This window comes from Lingula anatina, chromosome 2 (assembly GCF_051362555.1).
Source record: "Lingula anatina isolate TDL-2025a chromosome 2, LinAna3.0, whole genome shotgun sequence".
Taxonomy (NCBI): Eukaryota; Metazoa; Brachiopoda; class Lingulata; order Lingulida; family Lingulidae; genus Lingula; species Lingula anatina.
In genome coordinates, this window is record NC_141768.1 from 9493082 (window position 1) to 9512141 (window position 19060).

Below are 19060 nucleotides of genomic sequence, written 5' to 3' on the forward strand. Positions count from 1 at the left end.
TTAAGGTTTGTATTCATGTAATATTGTTTTTTTTTTCATGCAAATTGATTATGCCTGAAAGGCTTTTTCATATGTTTTGGCATGGGCTTTAATCTGATACTTCCAAAATTCCTTTTAACTTTATTTCAGAGTTTGCAGATGATGGTCAGAAAACAGAATTTTTGAAAGAGATCTGTTTGATGAAAGCCTTGGGACACCACCAACATATTGTAAGCCTCATTGGCTGCTGCACTCTGGAACAACCCTTGTGTCTGATAGTTGAACATATGAGCCATGGGGACCTACTGCATTATCTGAAAGCTCACAGGATGAATATGTCACAGGTACTGTACTGGCTGTACTGTCACATACTAGACTGTAAAACGTACTGTCAAACAATACATGTCATCAGACACACCTACTGTAAAACATGCCATTGAAAAGTATACCATTTCTAATGGAATCACAGGTGAGGATCCTCAGCAAAAATGAAGGAGTATGCAAGAATAATTGTTGCTGCAAATTTACAAGACCATCTAAGGTTTGCAAAAAGTATTCATATCCTTTCCCAATAAAAGCAACTTCATTTGCATGGTAAAATTCCTTATGGCAAATTTGCAGCAGCAGTTTGTGAGCAGCATTAAATTTGGTGAAGGGTAATCAAATATGGCTAACCCACGTGAAAGCTTATTGCATAATCCCCTTGATAAATCTATTCAATGGATTAATTAATTAGAGTATTCCAGTAAAAAAAAAAATAGGATGCAGGAACAGTTTTTAAAATAAGACCAACAAAGTGGATAATTTTTTTTCATTAAATTTCAATCAGGAATGTTATTTCAGGGCAGTTCAGAGGCTTCTAGGAATACAGATATACATGTAGATAGTCAAGAATCCATTTACCCATCATGTGGTGTGGTGGAAGGGGAGACACTGTCATACTCAGATCTGCTGTCTTTTGGAAGGCAGATTGCTGTGGGAATGGTAAGAAAAATTTATCCTGACATAAAAATGGCATTCAAAAGCTTTCCAACATTTTCTACTATTCTGTTTATTTTTACTCAGATTTATCATTCCTTGGATGAAAATAAATAATTATTGGCCTGTACCTGATGAATATTCAAACAAATTTTCTTATAATCAATTATTGACACAAAAGCATTATTAATTTTTTAATATAGTTGTAAAGATGTAGATATAAAGATGTAAATTGTCTTGCAACAAAAAAAGTAAATAACTAGTGCTAATTCAATGTGCAACTGTTCAGTGAATTTGAACACCACACTAACTGTAGTAAATAATTCTTTGTCTTCATCAGGAATATCTCTCCCAAAAAGGTTATGTTCATCGTGACCTTGCAACCAGAAATGTTCTCATTGGAGAAGGTAAAAATGTCAAGATTGGTGATTTTGGACTAACTAGATACATATATGATGACAAAATTTACTGTAACAGAAAAGGTGGAAAACTCCCTTTGAAGTGGATGTCAATAGAGGCCATTTTTGATTTGACTTTCTCTACTGCAAGTGATGTGTAAGTATTTATGTTTATGATTTACCTTTTTTACTGCTTCCGTCCTTATTATTCATTGGAAAGATGAAAATTTTAAGTAAATGTCCAAATGGACAAAACTCCTGTTTTTTTAATTTTTTTCTTTAAAAAATTAATGTTCACAACTGGTAAAAGATGGCGCTACAATCTGGCAGTTGTCTCCTTAAGATGTAAGCTTCATTTCTATACTGTGATATTTCAATATATAAATTCTTAAGAGAATAATTTTTAAATAGAGAAGTGGAAAGGGCCCTTCATCATCTACTTAATGCCTTGTCTTAAGACATAATTTGATATTTTCCATTTTCTATATCTTTAGCTGGGCATATGGAGTTGTGTTGTTTGAGTTGGTGACACTAGGTGGCACTCCTTACCCTACCATTGCCAATAAGGACCTACTGAAGGAGCTTCAAAATGGTTATAGGATGGAAAAACCTGATAACTGTACAGATGAATTGTAAGTAGTTATTTATGGTATGAGCTTTGGTGGAGAAAAGTGTCTTTTTTTAATTAAAAGTCTGCTTTGTGACAGTTACCAGATATCTGGAGGCCAACAGGTATATATATATATATGCCTAAATTAATCTTCACTTTGCCAGATTGTTTTAACAAAATTGACAAAACAAAAACTTTTTAGCCAATAAAACAGTCAAGGAGGTGGTAATGTTATGATCTAGGCTGCCATTGGCCACTAAGATAACCAGGGATAGAGACAACCATTCCTCAGTCAGAACCATAATACTTGGGCTTCATTCACATGCAATGTCTATTTTCTAAATTCTATTTTCTATTCGCGGTATGTCTTATGATCAAGGTCTGTGCCCTTAACATCCCGCGGCGTAATTACTGGCAGCGCGAGCCAGTTACTATAAGTAACTGGCTCGCACTGCCAGTAATTACACGGCGGGATATTCAGGGCACAGACCGTGATCATAAGATAGCGCGAAAAGAAAATAGAATTTAGAAAATAGACATTGCATGTGAACGAAGCCTTGGTTATTGGCCAGAATAGTTGGTGGTACACTGTATGAAGTAAAGTCAGTGGTCAGTGGACCAGTTTTGCATATTGCTTTTATAAAACATAATGATAAATGCAGTAAATGATAAGTCAATTATACATATGATCAAAATGATTGTTAATTAATTTTTTCTCACATGTATCTACATGTATTTTTGCATATAATATTGATAATTTGTTGATGAAATTTATTAAAAGTGATTTTTCCATGAGATATTTTCTGTTAAAAATAGATGTGGAATGCTGGTCACATGTACAAATAACTAATTACTAACAAAAATTCTAAGACAACATCCAAATTTGCAGAGCTTTTTTCAGATAAAAAGCAAAACCCAACGTGGAGTCTGCATTTAGTTTGAATATTTCCAGAATTTTCATGTTAATTTCTGAGACTAATCTCCATTCCAATCCACTGTGTTGTAATGAAAAGGGCTGGGACTGTATCAGAAGAACAAGTGAATCATAGGCACTTACTCCACCTTTTCCTCCTTTTAATGCAATAATCTAAGGTGTGACCACTACTCTACCACTACTATTGAGTCACAAGGGCTGAAATCTAACAGTAAATTCTCAGCTATGAGTGGCCTTTAGGGTATGTAAGAATTAAATGAATTAAGGCAGAAGATTGCCAGTGATGGCTTGGAAGGAAAATTTATGGTTTAAAACATTGGATGTTAGTTACTTTGAAGTTTTTCACCCAAAAACATTTAAAATTGTCTTCTTTTCTGTGCTTGGATCCAGTTTCTGACAAAGAGTGGTCTTTTTTTTAACTATCCTTAATAGACTGGCAAATTGTAAAAGAGAAGTGCATTTAAGAAACACTGTAATGTTAACAACTTGTATCCTACTGTGATTTGTTCTAGATGTAATTTGTATGAGCCCTGCAGTTCATAGAGACAACATTATGTCATGTTGTTCAATGTGAATTTCCTGGGGAGCTGATCTAAATCTCCCGTTTACTAAGGTTTTACTCATAGTGCTCAGTTGCTTGTATGAGGTCTGAGGTCAAGAATTTGAAACTGTGAATGCCTTTTAATGAAATTGAATGTTTAAGATACATGCATTTGGTCATTGCTTCTCCAATGTGCATATGCTTTTCATGTAAGCTAATTATTCTGTTCTTTTCTCCCCACTTGTTTCATAGTAAGCCTGGGTAACAAAATCATCTCTTCAGGTTCAACTTTTAAATTTTAGTTTAGGAAAGAAATCAGTATATGAATAGACAAGAGGAAAATGTTTGACATACATGTAATCTGTAACCAGTGGCATTTAGACTGAAGTATTTAGATGTAGGATAACAGAACATCACAAAAAGATTTTGAAAAAATATATATATGATAGAATTTATTCTCTGCACAATTAGCATATCTTACAATTACACTGTACATGTATATAGTTTCTTTCGTGTCCATTCAACTAAAAAAGACCAAAGCTTTATGCAGATAGTATTAGTTTAGAAACCAGTAACTTTTTTTGTTTTCAAAATTCTGAGCCCTACCTCCCCCCAGATCGTGAGGATCAAATTATAAAAATATTCATCACAAGGCATATGGTAGAAATAAAACTGTTTGTATTTATTTTCATAGTTTTGATTTTATTGTCATAGTACACTTTAGAAACTTTTTATTTTTAACCATTTTATGTCAAAATTTGGTTTAATTTTTTAGGTGTCTTGAGTTATAATCATATTATCTGAATCTCTAGAATTTATCTTATTTATTTGTATGGACTGTTATCAAGTTTTAAAGGATGCCTTAGGTTGTAAAAGGATTAAGGGGCATGAATTGAGTACTGTACATGTAAATTATGGCTTCATCTCCTAGTTAAAAGAAAAAATCGGCCTCAGTTTAATTGTTTTAAAGGTCTAGTAAATAACTCTTAATTGGCTTCAGTAGTTCTTACTTCAGGATTCAGTTTTGATATATTTTTTAATTTTCCTGGCTGTTCTAGGCAAACCCAGATCTCTGCCACAGAAATGAATGTAAGGGTCATTGAGTAAATTAGCTGGCCAGTGAGCAAGTAAACAGATATGCTGATCTTTGGAAAGTGGAAAACAAAGTTATTTTAATATCCTGTCTTTATGTTTAAATTTAATTTTGGCTGCACAGTTCTTTTTGATGTTTCCTTTTCCAACATTGGTTATAAAATCTAATCAAAATACCTATTTTTTCTTTTCTTTTCTTTTCTTTATTTCATTTTTTTTCATAAGAATGTAGAAAGGTGCATTTTTCTTAAAGATGAACTTGTTGAAAAGTAGATCATTTAGGAATATATCAAAGTGTGAAATGAATTCTGTGATTATTATTTTGTATTTTAAACTTTTCCACTGTGCCCTTTTATAGAATTGCTAGATCTTAGTGGTATTATAAAGGCCATGTGGTTGATATTAAGTCTAGTCCTAATGACAGGTAAATTACCAGCTCTTTTTAAAAGACAGCCAATTTAAAAATGTTCAGACTTCTTGCTAAGTTGAGTTGGCATTTCAAATCAGGAATTGGCAGTCCACAATCTAGGAGCTCATTCTGGTTTGAGGATTTCCAGATCTAGAAATTTCAAGGCTTCAAGTGACTACACATCTCTGAAGTGAATAGTTTTGTGGTGAGAAAAAATCCTAATGGGTGTTTCAATTGGTTTTGTATTGAAAAAGTTTTAAGTGGCATTACAAGCCATCTTTTATTGCTCTTTATGTTTGGTATTGGTGAAAGCTTTTAAGCCAAGGGTGGGGTACTACCATTTAAGATGCAGATATTTGCCCATTATACTAAAACTAAACAAGATAGACTTACAAGATTAAAGAAAACATCAAATGGATGAAGTGTGCTTGTGTTTTGGTCCTTTTATCACACTCCTTCTAATGTGACAATTTGAACCTTTAATTTATCTCTTGAAAGCTTAGTTAACTCAAGATCAGTAAGATATTTAGAAAACATGATATAGGTTGCTGTTCTATATTTCCAGATAGAATTTCTTCAATGGGATCACCTTTAAGATCTGATTAAAACTAACTTTAAGTTTTAATGCCTATATGGCAGAGAGTTTTGAAGAAAACATTCTGTAGTAACAGTAGTTACCCAGGCATATAAATAATTGGCTTTAAGAAGTAGGGTTAAAATATTGGTGCAATATTCCCCATTGAAATAGTTTTTGATATGAAAATATTTTCAGAGCTTTTCTTTAAAGCTAGGAGTTAACAGTCTTCTCATTCATTAAAAATTGTATCAAAAATAGTTTTGTGATGTCAATAATCACAAAATTGTTTTTGTAATTTTAGACAAAAATGCCTGTTGTGCCATCTTATTTTTTGTAACTAAAAGCCATAATGTAGATTAAGTTTTTTTTCTGCTGAAATAGAGTTAGTAAGAATCTCAATTTTTTGTTTGTTTTTTTACCTATTTTCTTTATTCCCTTTTTTAATGTAGAAAGGAAGCATCAGTTCCTGTAGAAAAAAAGATTTCTTCTAGAAAATGTTTTCATAAATTACTTGATGGGAAGTTCTCTGGGTAACTGCAGTGGATTTTACTGTAAATCCAAACCTGATAACAGTGATGTTTCTGTGCCACATTGTTGTATTGCCCTGTAGTGACGCACGTTGTGGACATTAAACAGCAGTGAAGAAGGAGATAGTGAAAAAAGAAACATTTCTGTTATTAACTTCCTTGTGGCAGTGTGGTACACTGGCTGTTATCTCAAAAGGAATTGAATAAGTCCAAGATATGAGCTGAGATTATTTGGTTTATCTGCAAACCAAAGTTGCATTTACAATGGAAGAAAGAGAGCTTCAAAGATGGAGAAAATAATGTGTGTAATTGTGTTTTGATTTATGAAACTAACTAGGTATTGCTATCTTTCTTTTGTGTATTATTTATTGTAGGACCTGCTGTTAGTTAGCCATTTTCTTGTCTGTTTTAGTAACTGGATTATATTCTTGTTGATAACTAACTTATCACCAAGATCTTACTTTTATGACTGAATAGTTGCTTCAAAGTTTTTTAAATCTGATTATTTAGGAAATGTTTTAAGCTTTTAACATGAATGTTTTTTCGACTATTACGAAAATTCTTTTGATGTAAATGGATATTCTTATCCATCATTTCTTCTTCTTGAAAATCTATGAGGAATTCATTTGTATCAATAGAATATTGTTTTTCGATATGGTCTTTTGGTAAATGTCTAATTTAATACTATGAAATGTTATGCTTCTAACATATATTTGTGTTTGAGCTTCTGAGTAAAATAAAAAATTATATTTAAAAAAAATAGATTTTTGAAAGCTACTCACACTGTATTTTTTTTTTCTGAAAAACAATCAGTTTTGTTGAAAAACAAAAAGTTATGTTCAGTATATATCATTTAAAACTTTGCTTCTTTTTAACAAAGGAATTAATAGAAAGGTGCCTTGTCAATTTTCTCAGTAAAAACTTAAAACTTCAGGCAAACTGCCTTTCTTAGTCCATGCCCATGTGGGAACTTAATTTGGTCAAAGCACTGGATTTGTTTCAACCAATCTGATTTAGCTTAAAACTTGTGTCTTAGTCAGAAAGGCAGATAACAGGCTTGTTTTTGCCCTAGGATATGATTATATTTCAATTAATGAAAATTACTTTCAAGTCATAAATTTAATTTTGGGTTATTCAATTTTTGATTCTGAATCTACAAAAACAGGTAGCAAATACCATATTTATCAAAAGATTTACTAGAAGGTATTAATAATTAAATTCATAATCTTATGTGTTTTATTTCAATTACAATTATTAAAATTAACACGTATAAAGAGAAAGATTTTGTCTCAAAACATCAACTGTTAAATGCATTTTAGAAAAATGAAAAAAAAGCAGGAAGAAATATTTATTTGGCATATACATGTTTCTTTTGTCACAACATTTTTGTTTTCTTTTGGGATAATAAACGAAAAAAGAAAAGTAGGAAATTTTTTGATACACAAAAAAAAAATCTTCATAAACAAATTCATTTGATTGACCATCAGCATTCTGAGTGCTAAGAGTGAAAAAAGGGTGATTTATTTAGAAGAGTAGGTGGAAGCCTTTGTTGGAATTACATTCTCCACGAACAAGCACAGGGTGTGGAAAGGCTAAAATTTGGCATTATATACATAGTTAAATGCTTTTCCTGATTTTGTTTTGAGTTGAGATATTTTGAGTTTACCAAACCAGCCACTTAAACACTGAGTGACTGATAAGGACTCTTTTGATACATTACCCCCCAAGGAAAAAACATTGTTTATTGAAACACTGTGGCTTTATTTAGATCTCTTAAGTATTTGATTACCTGCTTGCTTTCATGTTTGTCAACCTCAGAGTCTGGTCAGTTCACCCTGTGGTATGTTTTGTGGAGTTCTTGTCAAAACTTTAAGGTTAAAAGATTTAAAGACCAGGCTTTTGTGATTGCCAAGGGATAGAGGAGGGAGGAGGGGGAGGGGGCAAAAATTGTTTAGAGTTCTTTTTGACAGTGTTATATCATCAGACTCTTAAACAAGCTTGTACTTTCCTTCTGTTGAGTTTCATTGTCATCTCAGAGGCCCACCTGGGTCCTGTTCCGCAGAAATACCCCCTGCATGAGGAAATTTCATGCACATTTGTGCATGCTTTTTTTGCATTTGTGCCTCATCAGTTTTACCCAGCAAGAAAAAACACACACTGCGTTTGATCTATCTTTGAAGTTGTTGTGCTGACCGATCCTATTTACTGGTTTTGAGATGAAGTTGCATGTCATGGGCATGCCCTGAAGGCTTTGTTGCTTCACTGTACTAAACTTAGCTAGAATTATGGCGATTCAAACAAGTTTTGTGTGATTCAGCAGCAGCTTTAACTAGAAAGGTGGAAGATTTTTTTTCTGCAGTGTTTCATTGAGTAAGATGTGTTTTTACAGAGTAAACTAGAGTGACAAGCATATAACCTGTCCCACAGGAAGCACTGAGCTTGGTTTTTTGTGGTGATATGCAGTCATCTCACATTTGAGCTCTCAAGCAGAAAACCTACCTCCTGAAGCTGAAAATGCTGTTATTTGTAGTAAAGAAGGATCCCTAGAAGGGGGAAACTTTATATCAGCATAATTACTTATAAATTTGTCGCTTCTACCTCATTTTGCGCATCAGCAGCCAACAGGAAAGGGTCTAAAAGAGCAGAAAATGGGTGTAATTTTACAAGATAATTCCTGACAGGTCCTGGTTGTCATGAAGCAATTTAACTTGCCCAACTTTTTGATACTGCTTTCTAAAGTATAGTGATAAAGTTAATATTTCTTCGAGTTGGTGTTGACAAAGACTTTTACTAGTCTAGTGCATGGTGGTCTCCAGCCCATTATAGAAAACAAAGAGAGTGTGGTAAGTAAGATTAAAGTGTGTTTGTTGAGAAATTGGTGCATTTGCCTGTTGTTGAAACAGATTAAGATAGATTACATGTCTACTGAGGCAGGACTGAAACAGTTTTGCAGACTCTATAAATGTAGTGCTATTTTTATTAGCTGCTTTTTTTTGAAGATTCGGATAAATATAGCTGTCATTTTTAAGTGTAACCTTTCATAGAGGTTGCCAAATTCTCACCTGTTTCTCTAAATCAAGCTGTTTACCAAAGACTGATCTTGTTCCTGTGACAGTGGCTGTGAAAATATGTATGTTATTCCAGCCAGTTTAAGATGCTCCTTCATTAATATAGAATTCTAATATCAGATCTAAAACTGTTGTGGATATGCATATGCATAGACTCCATGACATGGGCATCTCTTATTCATTCACAAATTCACAATTGAACAATAATATATATCAAATAATTCTTGACATAAAATGATCCTCAAAGTTTAAATGTGTACCTATCACCTTCTAAATGGCCATTTCACTAATAACCACAAGAAACCAATGAAAAAGTTTGTTGATATTTTCTGACCAGTAAGTTTTCGAAATAGATGTAACCCCTCCCCGCTGTCCTTTCTCACCTCTCTCTTTGATATATGAAGTGAGTTAGTTCTATTTCACACTAAAAGCTTTGTGTGAAAAGGGCATAGCTCCTCTAAGTGCTCAGTTACCTCTGCTTTGATAAACTTCAACCACAGAATCATCTGTCTTCCTCCATTTTACTAGATTTTTGGTGCAGTGTTTCACTCTCTCCAACCATTTACTGGTCTCTATAACTGGCTAATTTGTAAATAATGTGACCATATTTCAACAACACATCCACAGTAACATATGTTCATTCTACTTTCACCAGTCATTTCATAGCTGAAGAAGCTTTGATGTCTTGTTCTGAAACATGTTGAATTTTTTAGAAAGGGGGTGGCCATAATTTTTGCAAAAGAACATATGGCTATGGCGGGTGACGGAATGGGAATTGTACCTTCCTGGGAAGTGATTAAGACTTGGGATGGAAAACGAGAAAAGCTTTGTCAACTTGAGTTGAAATCTAAACTTGTTTAGCTAGTTCACACCTGTGTTGGAAAGAGAAATCACGAGAGAGAATTTAGCTTCTACTTTGAAATGTCTGAACAACTGTGCTAAGAATAATGTTTGCTTCTGAGGTCCATTAAGTACAGATGGAATGTTGCTTGTGTGGTAATTTAGAGGTTTTTTTAGATGGATTTATAACTTCCTTGATAATAAGCTAAAGTAACATGTAAGAGTGACATTTTGATTTGAAAATTTTGTTCAGTATCAATTGATATGTCCTTAAAATTTCTTCAGTTTCATAAAAAATAAATTTCAAAAAGATGAAATTCTACAATAAAATAGTGTGCTTTCATTCAATACTTCCCACCAGATGGCAGCAGTAGGACTGCTCTGTGTACTTTATTGCCTCTCTTGTAGTTCAAACATTTTTTTCATGTGGTTTAGTTAGATTATAGTTGTTAGGGTGCATTTCACCTTTTTTTCTGGAAGGTTTAATAGAGATACTTTACAGATGTGGGGCTGTATGTTGTAGTGCAGTGGCATGTTTCAAGATATCTGGAAGGAGTGTGGTCCAGCTTATTTAATGGTGTCCAGTTCTGATTTCTTTTCCATTGTGTTCAGCTTATGAGGAAACTTATTTCACCGATACCATCGGTTGAATTTGAAAATTTGCCTCAGCTGGTCTGGTCTACCAAATGGGGCTACATATACATATACTATGGCCTAGTACAAGTGTATATTCCCACTGCTGCAGCCAGTGCAATTACAAAAACAAGTCTTAGGAACAAATAGTTGTAATTGAGAATCAATGAACTCGTAGACTATGACTCTGAGAAAAAAACACTATAATCCTAGCCTTGTTTTCTGACTAGTAATTGCTAGAGACAATATGATTATACACGATTGCACAAGAACATTTGATTTACGTAGCCATAACCAGATTATTAGTTTTCTAGACCCAAAATCAATTTCCAACAGAAGGTTTGATGCAGAGAGTGCAGACTGTGGAGTAAGATACTTTCATTCTGTGGAGTCCAAAAATGAGCATCTCTAATCTTTGTTAAGCATAAAGCCATCTTGAAAAAAATAGAACAAATAGAAATGTTTCATGAAAAATTCAAATTTTGTTCTAAATTGACATTAAGAGCATTGATTTTGAATCACTACACAGTCTGAAATACAGTATGTGTACAATGTACCAGTAACATTGAAAAACAAGAAAAATTACAATAGCTGTTTATTTGGATCTGGTAATTTTTAAAGATGTCCTTTAGAAGCATTCTAGAGCTATCATAAGGAAATAGTTTATCTGCTCATTTTATTTAACACTTGCCACACATTTAATAAAACCCATAGATTTTTAGACAATAGGGTGTTTTTTGTCTTCAGCTTTATATTTACATGTAGTACTTGCTGTATTCCATTTTCATGAATGTTGATAATTCTAACATTATTTTATTTATTTATTTATTTATTTATTTATTTATTTATTTATTTATTTATTTATAAAATTTTAATAAATCAAGCTTTCAATTGTCTCAGCTACTAAAAATTATTTCTTTTTCTTTTTAATAGTTAATAACTCTGGTAACTCTAACATGTATAAATAATATGATTAAAAGGGTCAACAAGAAAATAGAATGACTGTTGACCAACTTTTACTACACATTGATGTAACTGGGTTTTTTTTTTGGGGGGGGGGTGTCAATTGCTAAAGGTTATTCTGGGGTCATGAGGTCATACAAGGTCATATCAAGATATGAATTGCCCTCTCTTTCTTTCTTTTTCTCTCTCTCTCTCTTTGTGTGTGTGTGTGTGTATGAGAGAGAGAGAGAGAGAGAGAGAGAGAGAGAGGGAAGGAAGAGAGAGAGAGAGAGACTTAATTTTTTATTCTAAAATGTTCTTCTGATTGTAAGAGCTATCACAAATATGTCACAATTTAGTCAGAGAGACAAGGCAGCCCAGCCATTCTATTTCGTATAAAAATATGGGTTAGTCTTAAATGAGATGTGCTTGCGCATGTGTACTCAGGCCCTCTCATCACCATCCTCTCATTGCTCCCCCTCCCCCCTCCCTCCAACTCTTGTGGTAAAGCTTAGATCAGATAAATTTTTTCATAAACTTAAACGGATAACAACTGTTCATATGAGACTTAAAATTCCTCACTAAATACATTGTTAACAACACGTACAAATAAAATAAATTCCATTATACCACCAAAATGTCAGTTATCGAAATTATTCTGGAATTTGTGCTTGCCATTGGTCCATGTGGACCATCAAAGATGGCTTCCCTCCGTAATAATCTCTTAAGATATTATTACTGCTTATTACAGAAGATGTTTTTATCTCTTAAGAGATTATTACAGAAAAAAAAACTACTGGAAAAAAAACAATTGACTAAGTTTGAATGTTGGAACCACTTCATTAACCATTGGAAAGTATGGGAAAATTGTCATTTACTACAGGAAAATCAGTTTTATGGCACTTTTCCCTCCATTATTATATTTATTTATTTATTTATTTATTTATTTATAAAATTTTAATAAATCAAGCTTTCAATTGTCTCAGCTACTAAAAATTATTTCTTTTTCTTTTTAATAGTTAATAACTCTGGTAACTCTAACATGTATAAATAATATGATTAAAAGGGTCAACAAGAAAATAGAATGACTGTTGACCAACTTTTACTACACATTGATGTAACTGGGTTTTTTTTTTTTTGGGGGGGGGTGTCAATTGCTAAAGGTTATTCTGGGGTCATGAGGTCATACAAGGTCATATCAAGATATGAATTGCCCTCTCTTTCTTTCTTTTTCTCTCTCTCTCTCTTTGTGTGTGTGTGTGTGTATGAGAGAGAGAGAGAGAGAGAGAGAGAGAGAGAGGGAAGGAAGAGAGAGAGAGAGAGACTTAATTTTTTATTCTAAAATGTTCTTCTGATTGTAAGAGCTATCACAAATATGTCACAATTTAGTCAGAGAGACAAGGCAGCCCAGCCATTCTATTTCGTATAAAAATATGGGTTAGTCTTAAATGAGATGTGCTTGCGCATGTGTACTCAGGCCCTCTCATCACCATCCTCTCATTGCTCCCCCTCCCCCCTCCCTCCAACTCTTGTGGTAAAGCTTAGATCAGATAAATTTTTTCATAAACTTAAACGGATAACAACTGTTCATATGAGACTTAAAATTCCTCACTAAATACATTGTTAACAACACGTACAAATAAAATAAATTCCATTATACCACCAAAATGTCAGTTATCGAAATTATTCTGGAATTTGTGCTTGCCATTGGTCCATGTGGACCATCAAAGATGGCTTCCCTCCGTAATAATCTCTTAAGATATTATTACTGCTTATTACAGAAGATGTTTTTATCTCTTAAGAGATTATTACAGAAAAAAAAACTACTGGAAAAAAAACAATTGACTAAGTTTGAATGTTGGAACCACTTCATTAACCATTGGAAAGTATGGGAAAATTGTCATTTACTACAGGAAAATCAGTTTTATGGCACTTTTCCCTCCAAATTAAGAGTTGTCATCCTTTTCACGTAAGGAACTACATGTTAAATGAGGTTTTGACATACCTTTGTTTTGCAGTACATTCACTTGATACCAGATAATATACATACAATTTGCTGTGGTCAGTTGTTCATGTTATATTGTATTTTAGTTCTCTTGCACTGTACATGGCAATAATTGAACAGTTTTTACGGTCTGGATACCTATATACATGTATATGCCAATATATATTATTATAATGATAATAATGATAATGAATTTCTAGTTCAGATAACAGTTTGGTAGAACAATATATTATTATCAATTTACCACATAAATTTAAGGTTCACAGACACTACAACAGAGTCTGCACTCGCTAATCTTTTGGATGCACTCAGTTGCTTTTGGAGTCTAATTTTTCAATTTTTTTGCCAATATGCACTGACTAGCACTTTGTCTACTTGGCTACAGAATGGTAAAGGAATATGATAAGCATGAAACACAAACCAGAATGAAACATTTGCAGTTACCCAAATAACCAGTCGCATCGTATTTTGTCAATGGTAAGAATAGTACATCACAAAGTACCATTACGTAAAAGAGGTATATTTCTCTGATTTCTCGATAGAGCATCGAGATATTAGGAGAGATTTGATCAGTTTTGTGGGGGCAAGTGCAACAACTTTGATTATTTTGTAAGAAATAGAGAAAAAACAATGTTTACATTGCAGTGAGCATTTTGTTGTGATTGGTCGTTGCTGGACTGGTGTTTAAGTTGGCACTTTGATCCAGTTTTGAATGGCATTGAGCACTAGGCCCATACATTCCCATGTAGAAGGTTACTAGTGTGTGGTCCCATAGGGTGATGAGTTGATGGGCCTTAATCCCATCACTTTCGGTACCTGGTTCAGCCATACATTGCCTCTGTTAATGGTCAGTTAGGTTACACATCAATGTGTTTATCTAGTCACTTCCTCTTACCCCCTTCCCTGCCTTGCTTCAGTGCCCCTTTTCCACACTGGGATCAATCTACCTTGATGTTGCAGCATGCTTATTACTGCAGATGGCTGACTCAATTGGGTTGTAATCCCAAGCAGATTGGTTAAACTTGATCCAAAGTCATGACAAATTGAACCTGACAAAGCCCACTTTTCCTGTTTTTAAGGTAGTTTGTTGTAAATGTAGACATAAACCTGTCACCCAATATGCTGCAGTCTGTAATATAAACTGTTGTTTTTATTTGGAATTAAACTGGAGATTGATGCAACAGAAATGGGTCGATATTTTTTCAATTTAAAAATACTATAATGTTTAGTGTTACCTTTGGCTGTTTCCCAGCAAACTTGCTAATTTTATCACAAATGAGTTATTCCATGATTTGTGGAGACTAAAAAATTCTCCCCAAATCCATCCCCCTCCCACACCCACCCCTTCCTAGATGTTCACTTTGGTGAATGTCTGGTTACATACTTTTGTTTTGAAATGGTGCAAAAAGCTTCCTATTCAGCAATTTTGGTTGTTCTGTTATACATTTAGGCTACAGTTGTTTTATATGCTGAGGGATCAATATGTATTGGCTGCATTTCATACTTGAACGTGTTGAAGTATATGCCAGATTGATTTTGGTGATGTAAAAGAGGACACATTTTTATCTGTCTGACAGAAAAACATTTTCCATAGAATGATACTCGTTCAATTTGTATGTTATTTGCATTACGAGTGCATCTGTTCAGAAATTTAACTCTCACCTAATTTTTCGCGTGTGCAACATATGTTATAACAGTAATATAGAAAATTTTTCACCTACAAACAGTGTACTAATACTAGTAGATCTAAACCCATCAGCACAAAATAAGTTTTAAAGCTTTGTTGCCCCTGATGCCCCTTTTTTTTATTTCAAGAAAAAGTCTTCTGTGTCCAGTAGGGCCTACTGACAGCTGTATGCAACTGTTACAAGCTGCCACGCTAGAGTTGATTTTGGCAAAGTTGCCTTGGTGTTTTCTTGCAGAGAAGAGGTTGCAGCTGCAATCGTGTGAGATCCATAAAGCTGGTTCCAGCTGCCTGACACATACAACACCAAGCAAATTCAGTGCAGTGTGTGTGTGTGTGTGTGTGTGTGTGTGTGTGTGTGTGTGTGTGCATGCCCGTAGTCTGCCGTTTTAAAGGGGGGTCTTTTTCTGTGAAAGAGGACCTTTTACTATGATACCGTTGCGCACCTAGATCAAAGTTTTATCTGGCAAAAATGGCAGTTTGTTTCACCTCCCCCCCCCCACCCCGCTTATTGGCCTTATGGTGAGTGTGAAAGTGTATATGTGTGCATTTTACCAAGTGACTAAAATGTGATGATTATGACCATGATTACTAAAAGCACTGTAATTTTTTTAATTCCATTGGAAAATTACTTACCTAGACATACATAATTTCCCAAGCTCATTATTTATTTATTTATCTCTTTTTTTTTCTTGGAGGCCTTTTTTTGCGTTTTCAACGGAAGCATCTCCTGAATGCTGGATGTATATAAAGAGTAGCACATTTTTGGTCTGAAAAGCATTTGTCAATCTGTAACTGTGTTTATTAGCACTGGATATCTTCTCCATGCTGTCTTTCATCTACCTCATTTACACCAATTTGTTAAACTCCCTTCAAGCCTTGGTTACATTTTGTGGTTTGCTATAACATTGTGGAAAACTAAGGGAGCTCTTTTCATCCAAATGTTTACTAAAGATTTTCACAGGTTGTCAAAAAGTTGATGAATGCTCGTTGTGCCCCTAGCTACGTCAGTTCCCCCTTCTCTGACAGGTGCATTCTCCATCACTAAGCCGATGACACCATTTACCTCTGGATGAGCTATGGAAAGGGATCTGCTAGAAATAATATTTACATTTTTGCTGGTCATAATTCAAAAACCCTTCATGGAAGGTTACACTAACATTAGCACAGGTATGAGGGGTGAGAGTAAACACACTATCCTAGCTGCTCCCGTGCTTTGCATGTCAAATATTGTGAAAAGATATTCATATTGGTGACAAGAAAGTATTGAGCGCAGTGCCTGAAGGGGTGGAAGAAGTTGTCGAGAAATACAATGTTGTACTCTGAGATGGAGTATTAATGGATACAACAAACAAAATGGCGAGGGTTTAGACACTAAACGTCTGATTGAACAAGGAAAGAAAACTGGATAGAGTTTGCAAATATTGGTGAATAAAGAAAACTTTTCACCCATTTCCTGTTAACACAAATCCCTGAAAAGTCCCAGCTTTCCTTGCGTACAGATGGCTTTCGGGAAGGAAATTGGCTCCAGTACTTCTTGGCAATTATGGTTAGATACACTTACACAAGTTTACATTTTGCAGGAATTTGAGCTGTTGTGGAATTTGTGTGGTTCGAGGGCAAAATGCATTGAAAGGAACTCCTTTAACATTGTAATCTAATGACCAGGTGTTTGGTCCATATTAATTTATTAGTTCAGTCTTACTTGGGGGAAAGCATTCAACCTGAGCTTAATACATTTTCCCAGACACCTTGTTCTAACATAAGCTTCTTCTTCATCTTCTCAGATCTCTGCCTGCTTGATGTTGTTGTTTTTCTCTTGCCCAGCATGAAACTGTTGTCTTTTCATTATTTTGTGTCGGTTTAATTTGTGTTGTTCCATCTATCAGTCATTTACGCAGTAATTTGATTTCAGTCTTATCTGTATCAACTCTAAACATGTTTCTTGTGTCAAGTACAGTTGATCAGCCCCGCTTGGTATAACACTTAGCACATACTTGTGAACAAGAGTGCAAATTTCTCTTCATATTTACCCAGGAGTTTTATCTTTGCTTGTGCACGTGTGTTTAGATTTGAGATAGAGGTAACTGAAGCCATTGCATCTAGAGGGTGTGTACCGGCCAGCACTTCTGACCCTCCCTTCACAGGCCAGGTGTTAGAAAGGCCCATTAGGAGAAGACTGTGAATAAGGGGTCAAGCATAGGTGCATGACTCTTGTTCATGCATGTTAGCCCACCTGTATCGTCTGTGTTGAGACTAGACACAGCAGGTGTTGTGCCCCTTGTTGGTTTCTCCCACAATACTCAGAATGTCAGTGTTTGCAGATTGCGGCATTGTGGCAATGAAAAGAAGGTTCCATTGAAGCGATGTTTCCTATCAATTTCCACATCCCACACAATGAGAAATTTAACTTTGTGTTATTTTGCTTGTACATGTGTGAAAGGGGATCAAATGTCCCTAATGCCTATGCTCCATTAGGTTGGCTTTCATCCTTCTCCTCCCCTTTAGGCAGTAAGAATACAAGCAATGAACAGATCCTTTCTTCAGGTACACTATTTATTTAGAATGGCAACAAACAGAGGGAAGGTGCATAAAACCAAGGTAGTGATCCTTGAATGATTGTGCCTTGACTGTTCAGAAAAGCTACTAGCGATATAAAACAGAGGGAGAATCAGATATGTTGTGAATAAATATGTAGACAGGAAAGTGAGGAAAATGGAAGGTGAAATTGGGCAATTTTCTTTCTCTGTTGCATTGACAGACATCTGTCAGAGTTTTTGCACTGTAGTAATGGAGGAAGTAAATTTTGACACCCGTAAACACAGGTCAAGTGTATCGCCTTCAGGAGGGTTACCACACGGCAGGAGCTGCTAAGACAAAGAAACGTTCTGCCAAACCAAAAAGAGCAAGGTACTCCTCTTGCCAGTCAATAAGCAGCTCTATAAAATTGGCTAGAGCTGCTTGAAAGTGTCAGTTGTGTTTATAGAGGAGTGTATGTGGTTTCTCGTCCCAGCAGCTTCGTCAACGGCAAACATGCCAAGAAATTGCTGTACGGCATTACCTAAGTGATTGAACAAATCAACCAACTAAATGATAGCTTGCTCATTGAGCTTCTTTGCTTAACAATTCCTGTTTTTCTTGCTTCTTCAAGAATGCACAGAAATTTTTGAGACAGCAATGTAAAGGTTTTGTAAACTTTTGTGTTAGCTTCCTTATAACCCCCTGGGGAAATCACAAGAGACCACAACTATGTAATATTATGTTACCACTGAGTCTGCCAAAGTCTCTGTGGAGATTATCAGAAATCATGATAAACTTTTATCGTAACGAAACAGGGAAACAGAAGTGAGAGGTGCTGACTTTAAATACTACCAGATACAAAAGTAATGTTGTTTTAAATTTGCTATTCATCGTAAAAATGTTAAAACACATTTCACCAAAGATGTAAACTACTTTTTTTTTTTAGAATGAAAAAATTTAAAAAAATGAAGACAACAAATACAGATAAGGCATTTTCCAAAATGTTCATTTCCAGGTCAAATAAAAAGACTGAATAGAAAAGTAAATTGAAAAATGTCTAGTGTGGTTCCTTAAACACCAAGTAAATGGTATTGTTCTGCATGTGGGTGGCATAGATCATAAAGAAAGCTGCAACTTTATCCAAAGATAATGTATCCCTGTCACTAACTGTTTGTTGTATGGCCTCTCTTTTTACACTGTGTACCTGTCCAATAACACTGAGCAAAAGTTATTTTCTTATACAAAGATGCCATCTTAAATCAGTCCATGAGGTGTTATCATGAATTCTAATTGTAAACATTAATTATATTGGAGGATTGACAC

General features: G+C 34.5%; 1 protein-coding gene across 4 annotated transcripts in view; it reads left to right on the forward strand.

The window, feature by feature from the left end:
* LOC106163283 (uncharacterized) overlaps nucleotides 1-19060 on the forward strand; it is a 34938-nt gene that overhangs the window by 10994 nt on the left and 4884 nt on the right. For all 4 annotated transcript variants that reach the window (XR_015332747.1, XM_013540824.2, XM_013540825.2 and 1 more), the window contains 4 exons: nucleotides 130-323; nucleotides 823-963; nucleotides 1298-1512; nucleotides 1850-1987. Coding sequence is in view for 3 of the 4 variants with exons in the window: in XM_013540824.2 (XP_013396278.2) it covers nucleotides 130-323; nucleotides 823-963; nucleotides 1298-1512; nucleotides 1850-1987 (688 nt within the window). In the remaining variant the exon portion in view is untranslated. The remainder of the gene's footprint in view (nucleotides 1-129; nucleotides 324-822; nucleotides 964-1297; nucleotides 1513-1849; nucleotides 1988-19060) is intronic.